At 35.7% G+C, this 10,639-nt stretch overlaps 1 protein-coding gene across 1 annotated transcript; it reads right to left on the bottom strand.

Annotated features, from left to right (window-relative positions):
* Window positions 1-3,535: 3,535 nt before the first annotated feature.
* On the bottom strand, window positions 3,536-5,492 carry LOC115681279 (probable transcription factor PosF21). Its single transcript, XM_030605181.2, has 5 exons — window positions 4,972-5,492; window positions 4,735-4,917; window positions 4,435-4,567; window positions 4,165-4,249; window positions 3,536-4,007 (listed from the first exon to the last, which is right to left on the bottom strand). Exons 1-5 carry the CDS (start codon window positions 5,490-5,492, stop codon window positions 3,649-3,651), a joined length of 1,281 nt encoding a protein of 426 aa, XP_030461041.1. The 3' UTR covers window positions 3,536-3,648.
* Window positions 5,493-10,639: the final 5,147 nt, after the last annotated feature.

The following is a 10,639-nucleotide window of genomic DNA, read 5'->3' on the forward strand; positions in this document are numbered from 1 at the left end:
TTTAGTCCTAAATTTTTTTTTGTACTAATTCAGTCCTAAACCTTTTGCATTTGTGTCAATTCAGTCCTAAACTTGTGCATTAATGCCAATTCAGTCCTTCTGGCTAATAACTATTCACATGTCGAAGGACTGATTTGACACAAATATAAAAGGTTTAGGACTGAATTGGCACCAAAAAAAGGTTTATGACTGAATTGGCACAAATGCAAAAAGTTTATGACTGAATTGGCACCAAAAAAAGGTTTATGCCTTTTTTTAACACTTTTCCCCTTAAGAAAGTCTTCCTTCCATCTCATTCGGGAATCTTCGATTTTGCACTTGGTATGCAATCTCTCGTGCTTGTGATTGTTCTATCTCTAGTGGTCGAAGAGCTTGAGCTCGGGACACTAGGCTCGAGACACTCAAATAACTCGTGCGTGGGAGTTTTCCATATCTCGGATGTTAATGAGAAATTTTGGAGGGACAATTAACGGAATCAGATTTGTGATTCAAGTAAAAGTTGATGGTTATTTATGAGACTTAAAAAAATAGGTTAAAATTGGACATGACCTAAAGTTGAGGGTTTTCATGAAACAAAAAAAGGTTCAAGGTAGAATTGAGACTTGATATAAAGTTTGGGGTTTTTTATGGGACAAAAAAAAATTAGGTTAGAATTGGAACCGAACTTAAAGTTTGGGGGTTTTAAGGTATTAGGCCTGTAGGATTATTAGTTGTAATTGTTGTTGGTAAAAGAGAAAATCTCTATTATTGAGATCAAAAGAAGTATTTATAGACGAGGCTTACATATATAAACCCAACTTTCTGAAACTATAGAATAATAAGTAATAAACCTGACAGTAATATATTTACATTGACAAGCAGCTCTCTCTAATAGTTCCTAGCAAAGCGAAAAAAAGGCCTTTCCAACATAGAGGTAGCAATTTCTCTTATCAGTGATCTGTCATTTTACCACTTTGTTAAGTAACTTGTCGAGATAATAGCGATTTTTCAAAATTACCTAAAGTTAATAACTTTTAGTGTAATATTTGTACCTTTTTTGACCAGGTTAAAAGGTTAGTGACGGAACCCACTTTTAAAAAATAAAAATAAAAATAAGCAAAAAGTTGGACTCTTTAGCTTATATAAGAGCCGAGAGCTCGGGAAAAACATAAGAAAATGAAAGGAGAGAGAGAGAGAGGAAAGGAAAGGAAGAAAGAAAAGGGAGTTCTCACCACAGGGACCTCACCAAACTGATTCAACTTCGATTTGCAATGCACGGTAAATGCTCACACCCTTTGTTCATCTACTAGTAATATTTGGGGTTAAGGCACAAGTTTGAGGCTTTGTGAATTTTGAACTACAAGGTTCGATTAAGGAGTCGTTTTGTTAGCGTTTAAGCTTATTATAACCATTCATAGTTATTGTAGTATTTTAGTTGATTTTGGCGTCGATTCTTGTTTAATTGTTAGGATTACAAGATCGTCAACTCGTTTAGTTGCGTGTTGTCAGTTTTGGGTATTCTCAGGTAAGTGTTGCTATCTCTACCTTTGTAAAACTCATGCCTTCAAGTAATAATGATTTTGTATATATTGAACTTAAAAGTGCATTTTTGTTGCATAAAACGGGATCGAGTATTCACTACCTTTCGGTTATTTGAGAATGGTTTAGAAAACATGTTATGAAATGTGTTGTGACAGTTTACGTATATGTATTAATTTGTGAACGTGATTTATGAAATGGATTATGAAATAGTTATGAAAACATATTATGATTTATGAAATGGTTTATGGATTTGGAATTGTAGATTATTGGAAAATGATTGTTTAATGCTCGATTTGGTTGTGAACCTAGGTAGGGGTTTCGAGGTATGTATACCAGTTTAGAATATATTTATGGGCCGAGGCACTAGTTTTGTAGGGGAGACCTTGCCAAGGAGGGAATCTTGATCACCTTGTCACAATGTGTTGTGTCGTGACCATGGTAGTATATTGAGCAAACTATTAGTCAATGGAATGGACCATTAACATGGTTTTCATAGAGATTTATCGATGGACTTGACCGTTGATATTTGAATTGTAATGATGGATTTAAATGAGTATTTCAGACTTGTATAAAACTTTATTGAAATGAAACAACTCATATGTGATTTGATATATATTTCATACCGTGATTTTGGGTTTTGAAGTTTTGGTATTACTTTGAATACATGCATAGTGATTGCTCATCTTTCATGTTTTTCCAAGTTTCTCGGCTAGCTGCTGTTAATACGTGAACGCTATCACGGGGATTTTTGGGAGTTAGATTTTGGGTATAGTTTTTGGGCGTTGGCTGAGTTCTAGTTATATATATTCTTTTCTTGTGGATTATAGAAACTCTGATATTGTAACCAATATGCTAGTTTATCTGAAATATATGTGGTTTGAGATATATATATATATAACAGGTCGTTGATTATATTTGAGGTTGCGTCGTTCTTGTGAAAAGACGGCTGTGTCATCTCTTTTTCTAGTTGTTTTTGGGATGTACATTTAGACTTAGTATATTTCATATAGGAAGTTCCAATTTACTATCGGAAGTAGCTTCGTATGCTCAAGATACTCGAATGAATATCCGATGAGGAATTACTCTGCTTGGAAATGGAGTAGCAAAGTTCCCAGAGTGCCGGTACTCGGGTATAAAAGTCCTTGCCGACGGGAGATCTTTGATAAAACCTTCCCCCTTCTCTAAATTGTAACCATCAAAGTAAATAGTTATACTTCTGTAGAACAACAATAAGTTTTCTCAAAGCAGTGATTATTAGTTTTGCCACATGTTTAGTTGTAACTTTTCAAAGTTCCAAGGAACAAAACTACCATATGGAAGTAATTTTACAACTCGGTTTGCAATCTGATACAGGAGATGAAGTTGCAATATATATAGTAAAGGAAGTTATTTGGCACTGCAACACAACTTCAACAACCACCAAAGCATCTGCAGAATGAAGAGGAATGTGAAGGAACCACATGTCTTCCAAGATAAGTCAACAACGTAATAGCTTGACAAGTATCAATCGGTGTGATGAACTGTGGAGAAAAAGAGATAACTTCAGTCACTACCTAAGGTTGGTAAAAACAACCATACAATTGGGACGTTATTAGGCACATCCACGACAGTAACAATTTCGATTTCAGACCATGACGATAACGAAATCGGACAACCAAAACAATAAATAATAGCAGATTGATGGGTCTAAAATTATGGGATTACGGGAAAAGAGTTCCCCCAGAGGGAAAAACTAGAAAGTGCAGAAGAAGTGTCCAACTGAGAGTACGATAGTACTTGAAATTACAACAGAGAACAATGTCAAATAGAAAGCAAGATAATATCAGGAAATAACAACATAGAACTATATGGACCTGTGAAAGTTCCGACTTTGAACCATACCCATAACAAAATAGGATAACCAATAAAAAGTATGATAATATCGGAAACGGGGAACTAGAAATGGCAGGAGAAATGTCCAATTAAAAGTACCACAACACCCGACATGAAAAGACAACAATGTCCAAATGGAAAGTACGATAATATCCGAAAATAACGACAGAAAATTATTGAGTCTTTGTACGTGCTACAGCGCCACAAAGAAAAATATCGAGTCTTTGAATGTGCTGTAGCGCCATGGGCTTTTGCTCAGTTCCTCATAGTAGAAGAATTATCCGCAGCATGGTTGTCACCCTGGATCGCCAAGTGCACGGGCCCACGAAAGCTGAAGTCACCGGTTGGTTGTTGCAGCTGTGGCGGCTGAAGTTGAAGAGGCAGCTGATGATACTGAACCTGAAATGGACGCTGCAGCTCCGATGGCTCAATCTGCAGCTGCTGAAGCTGCTGCGCAGCCATAACAGGGCGCGGCTCACTGTTGTTAGGAGGATAAAACAGCGGGCGTGGTGCAAAAGGAGCCAAATGCATCATGGCTGGTGCACCGTTGGGCATGGCCTGGCCAGTCAGCACCTTCAGATGTTCGATCTCGTCCTTCAGCGCATCGTTCAGTGCTGTTGAGAAAACAACGGGAACATACAATATCTAGTTAGGTATATAGTGGGAGGAAAAGTTCCACTAGAAATTGTAAACGTTATGTAAGAAATCCAACGAAGCCCTAAGCATCATAAAGGGCCGTTCAGAGTTGAGGTATGACACGGCGATGCTTACCGTCTTGCAATTGAACCTGTTGCTCCATAGTTTGCAACCGGTACTTCAGCTCATGGTTTTCGCTGCTCAGACCGGTTGTGTCTCTCTGTAATAAAAGGACATGATTGTCAATGTTATAATCCAAAATAGTTTGGGAAAGATCCATATCCTAAAGAGAATAAGGTCACTGAACAAATTAGAAGACCAAGCATTACAATGTTATTAATATGTTGCACCATCAATTATCTATAATTAAACGTATAGTAATTAACCAAGTTGACTAGAGTGTACCTGCAAGAGGGTCAACTGAGAAGACAGTGATGTGGCTTGAGTCTGCAGGGTCTGCACCTTCCTTTCGAGCTCCGCAATGTAACGCAACTTCCGCTCCTTCGACCTCGCAGCCGACTGCCTGTTCGACAGGATCCTAAGACCACCAAAGCCATTACTATAATATCTGAAGATATGATACAATAACCTAAAGAAAACCATTTTTATTCCATTATATAGAAGTGAAACCACATGAAAATATTCGTTGGAACATGAACGAAGAGTATCTAATACAGCTACAGGGTTCAAGAGAGATAACTACACCTCTTGGCACGCCTCGGGTCGACCAAGGCCAGCTCGGCGAGCTTAGCAGACGAAAGAGCCTTCTTTCTCTCCACTCCTGAGGGCCCCTCGGAGCTTGAAGCGAGCATTTCCGGGTTGATAGTCATCAACCCATCCACCGACTGACTGTAGTGGTGCCTCACCCTGGGTCTCTCGCCTGCTGAACTGTCAGCAGAACCTGACCCAAGCCCCAATGCCGATCCGGTAGCTGCAGCTAACGGTGCAGCAACAGCAGAAGGAGGAGGAAGAGGAGGAGGGAGAACAGCAGCAGCCGCAGAGGATGGTTCTCCCACCTGAAACATAGGTGGCATAGCAGACGATGTATTAAGTCTATTCATATCCAAGTATATGCCATACAAGTCGGGCTCCTCGTTCTCATCACAAAAGAAAGGCTGGAAACCGCCCCCCAGAGCACTGAGATCACCATCGAAGTTGATGCCATTGTGAGCACGGGTCAGAATCTCGGAATGGGCGCGTCGATGGCCGAGATTCCTAAACGGGTCATCTAGCATTTGGCTCATCTCAGGGCCGAACTGGTTACTATCAGTTTGCCCTCCACCCTGCCCAATAATACAGGGCTCAGGGACGAAATTCGGAGCGGGGATCATTTGGGGAAACGTCGAACTCGATTGTTGTTCCGAATTATCATCGAAGGGATCATTAGTTTGAGAAAAACCGGTGGACCAACCAGATGGAGATGGTATTCCACCACCATGAACATGGGACATCTCATTATCCATGAACACTAGACTCGCTAGTAACCCGACCAACTCAAACTTCTATTACCCGCGAGAATATGAAGAAAGTCTACACCATTACAAAAAGCATAAACCAAAGTTTTACCTATGGAAAAGATTATGAGTTGGTAGGGCATTCATAAGGTGCTAATCATCCCACCGTATATATAGGAAACTTGACAAGGCATAATGTATTGCATGTGTGACCAAAGTGAGTAAGTAATTAATACGGCAGTGCTAGACTGTGTTGGACGAGTTTAATTGGGATAATATCGAAAGACATAGTAGGCAAGAGTTGTGCATTTGGTAAGTGAGTAAGATCAATAAGCATGCGAGACAGCTGAAACTGACCTGTAAATATGGCAACTCGAAACGAGGTTCTCTTTCGTTCTGAAATTGGAAATTTAATTAATGCCAAGGATAAAGCGTTTTAATTGGCAAGTAAGTTAATGCCACTTCCCCATTTTTAGCGTCTTTGGAACCATAAAAAATAAAAAATAAAAAAAGCAATATCTAAGTTGTATCACCCTTTTCGCAATTGACAAAATGGGTAAGAAATTTAAGTCGAAGGATGTAAGTTTAAACATGTTTAGATGGCATCCTCATAACGGAAAAGAATTCGTAAAAATTGATAATATAAAGAAAAATCATGACAAGGGTCATGCTAATGAGGTTGTCTATGCAGATTAATAATGGTAGAAATTTAAAATCTTTTTAGCGTGTGTGTATATAAATATGTATGTGATAAGTTAACAAAAAAAGTGAATATTTGATAAAAATATGAGGTTAATCATACATTACACCAAACACGTATATATTTCCAAAAACGCTGTCTCGGTGTCTATACTAACAATTAGGAGAATGTAATCAAATCTAAGAACACAAATTTTTCCTTTTTTGGCCAGAAAGAATACATAAATTGTTTAGTTTGCAAGTGCAATATGATCATTCAATAATATCAAGAAAAATAAAAAACCAAACCAATTATGGAAAAATGTTGCAAAAATATCAAAACAAAAAAAAAATATAAGTAGGATCAATTTTTTTTAAATAAAAATAAAATAAAATCTATGCTGTAAAATCAAATAGAAAACCACGATGACTTCTCTAATTAGAGTGTGTATGTTGTCTAATGTAAATCCATATAGGATTTTCTCACTAAATGCACTGAACATATATAGAAAAAGATCCATAGCAAGCATCGCAAAAAGAGAGAGAATTAAGACAAGTAAATAAATAGGATGGGCTAATCATTGCTTAATTACCTTAACGAGGTCAACATTATAGTGATAATCATAAGCACCAACAAGACCATTGATGTGTCCATAAGCTTTCCGGATCTTCAATGCGACCTGCAATTTCCACTGTTGATGTTCCATCCTGCAAATTAACCAAAGTCAAATCTCCAATTTCTACCACAGGTAGCAATTGAGGGGTTGAATATGGGTTGAAATGGTTGCGTCAATTGTGTGCTCGATCGAATTTATATCCAAAAGGATAAAATTAAAATTAAATTTCAACATGAGATGACTTGTAAATGTGCCGAATTTGGATTTGTCCATACGGCACCTATTACCCGTCATTTTAATCATTTTATAAGAATACAAAAATGAAAACATATTTATATATAAATTTTTGTGCGTGGATCTAATTTACCATCATGCTAACAAATGAAAGGCCAAAGAGAACTAGCAACCAAAAAAAAAAAAACAAAGAAAAAATTCTTCGAATGATTATGTTGCTCTCGATCTTCTCAAAATCATGCAAATTATCAATCAACATCGTAATTGTTAAGGTGAAAGTGCCTATCATAATAAAAAAAAAAAAAAGGATGGAAGTATACAATAGAGGACAAAATCTAGTGAATGTGTAAAAGGAAAAAGATACTTCAATTGAAAGGGCGAAGAATGAGAATGATACGAACTTACGATTGGGTTTATCGTAAGAGACGTGAACTCAGAAGTCTCAAAGACCAAAACCAGAGAACCCTTGAATGCGTGAGTTTGTATTGAGACATGGCCATATTTATAGGTACAGATGTATATTCGTGTCACGTGCAAAGTGCGTGCCGTGTCAGGCATTTATTATGTACAGGAAAGACCTTCTCTATAAAGCACAAAATTGCAACATTTGGTAGATTAACTTTTCCATGGTCAATTCCGCGCGTCGGCCGTGCATTGGTACAGTTGAGATTCTTGGCTATCTTGTTATGTCAAAGTTCATACTTAGAAATAAGTTTTTTTGGAATCTGCGTCAGACTTTCATAAGCCATTTTTTGGACCATACCGGATTTTGCCTTAGATATTCCTAGCCCGAAGTTAGTAGGGTATTCAATGGCCGATAGGTATACCTAAAATGGTTTTCGCGTAATGAGAAATTTTAAAAATACGTATAAATTATAAATGGACCAATTTTTGTTGAAGTAGTATTTTGTGCTTATAATTCATATTATTTAATTAAGGAAATTTTTTTGTTAGAAAGTAAAGAGTATCCATCGAATTTCACTAAATTAGATGTGATGTACAAGAAATTTACCCATCTAATTAACTAGTGATTAGAGAAAAAGATACCGTTGGGGCTTTCTATTTATTTCTTGAATGCTTGATTTTTTATTTTACCACTTCATACTTGGTTTAAATCGAGGTTCTTGTTCGTTCATCGAATCATCTAAACTGAAAGTACTTTGTGCTAAAGTAAATTAATGCAGATACTTATTCAAAATATATTTGATTGGTATTGTTACCTCAACTCCCTTTTCTCTAATAGTTGAAAATTTTTTTGCATGAAATTAATACTTAATGGTAACCATAGCTAAAGCATAAGGTATGTGCCAATGTACTAAAATTGTCTAAACTTCAAAGTTTAATGTGAGAAAAAGAGAGAGGATATTCTCAGTTAAGATATATCGACAACTTTGATGATGCAATTCAAGGTGCAAGAGGACATACAATTAGGCTACAATCTGATTTGCTCATGGAAGGCATGATTTTCTATGGGACTAAATCTCTCATTAATACATTATTATCGATTACAAGTTGAAAACAAATTCGCATTTCATATAATTAGGTTTGCTATGAAGAGCACGAGGAGATGAAACAAATTGAGACGGTACCTCTATATGATATGAAATCGGTTTGTTTAGGATTTCATCATATATAATGATTGGTGTTAACCGTTGCTAAAAATGTGTTTGTTAAGTCAAAACTATATTCCATTGTTTTTAAGAATCGTGTCGGTTTTATTTTTATTTTAACTTTCACGATAGAGTCCGATGATTCTGAATTCTGTCTAATATTTCCAAACTTGAATATACTCGGAGGGAACATAATTATTACAAGGGTTAATACCACGAAAAACCCAAAACTAATACACTTGTGACAAATTTACTTCAAACTAATTTTTTGACCACAAAAAACCCCAAACTGATACACCTTTGACAAAAATATCTCAAACTAATTTTTTGACCACCAAAACCCAAAACTGGTACATCTGTGACAAATATATCATCTATTAAATTGAATTAATATCACAAAAAACTACAAACTGGTAAATCTGTGACAAACACTGACAGAAGAGTAAAACCCTAAACTGGCATATCCGTTAATTGTCATGTGCCATCCAACTTAGCAAATTGGCGGTAAAATTTAACAGAAACCAACGAAGGGTAAATTTGTCACAAGTGTAACAGTTTGGGATTTTGTGTGATCAAAAAATTATTTTAGAGTAAATTTGTCATAAGTGTACCAGTTTGGGGTTTTTTGTGGTATTAACCGTTATTATAAATGAATACTATGAAAGGAATCATCAACTCTCCATATTATTGTTTCAATAAAAATGATGAAATATCTTTTAAGAATTTGAATGGAGATATGAATTAACAAAGGTTGTGAAAGGTATTTTGTTAATTTTGGATAGGAAAGTAAATGACAAGAAATTGAAAAGTACAACAATGGGAACAATCATTGCCAATGATGTAAAATGCAAGAAAGTAAAAAAAAAATCTAAAAGAATGTTGAGTTATGTGATTGACTGGAGGTCGTTTTCCATGAATACAATTGAGGTATTTTATAACCCTCTTCTTATGGTTACATATAGTAGTCACACACAACAGTTACTAAATTTGAAAGAACAAATAACTTTTTAATCATATTCACAATTACAAGAAGTTACTCCGCAGTATTCTATTATTAAGCAACACTTATTTTCAAGAATTTACATATCTAAAAGTAACGTTGTTTAGGCAATTACATGATGGTGTCAATGACTTCATCCCCAATGAAAGTTCACGTCGATAACTGGCGTTTGTTCCCTGACAACTTTATTGGAGAGTTGTCAATTCTCTTCAAATTGTTGATTATTCTAACTAAACCGTCTTTATCAACATTTTGTTACTTGTTGATAATAACCAAAAGTTGATTATTTTTTGGTATCAACATATGCCTCATTTAAAAGAATTGAATAATTCATCAATGATTTCATTCTTTTAAATTAGATAACCAAGAGTCATCGTATGCCCTCGAGTCATTGGCAAATTTGATTTTTTCCCTAACGAATTGCCTCCTGAATTGTTTTCCTAAAAACAATACAATTGGCCATGTTATAGTTCTGTAAATGGCGCCATTTGCAATACCTTTTGTTTACTAATCTTCTTGTTAAGCACAAATTTTCGCCACAACTATTTCAATATTTTCCTCTTGGTTAGATTAATTATCCAACTCATATATTTCCATTAAAGCCACTTTATGTACAAAGTATTCATGTGGCCCATCATCTCTGTCTTTTAGCAATAGCTCGTACTTCAACACTCTCGTTACCAATTGAAATAAATCAGAAAAGTCTTGGCCTTCCAATCTTTCTCACAGGTTAAATTTTAACCCATTAAAAGACAAATTCTTGAATTTTTTTTTTATCTAAAAGCAAAGTGAGGCATCTATTTTAGCTTCTTAAATAGAATAATAAATTGATCGACTAACTTGCAATTATATTGATAAAATCCAATCAAATCATTGACCAATACTTCAAGTATCGTTCTATAAGATTGAGAATGAAATTGTTTGTCCATCACAGCCTATTTACCAACATAATTGGGTGGTCAGTTAGTGTACCAAATGAAAGTAGTTTTCGACAGAGATAAAGGAAATAACTTAAGT

Source organism: Syzygium oleosum, unplaced genomic scaffold, assembly GCF_021117445.2.
Source record: "Syzygium oleosum isolate NSW1041296 unplaced genomic scaffold, Sole_v2.1 Sole_v2.01, whole genome shotgun sequence".
Classification (NCBI taxonomy): Eukaryota; Viridiplantae; Streptophyta; class Magnoliopsida; order Myrtales; family Myrtaceae; genus Syzygium; species Syzygium oleosum.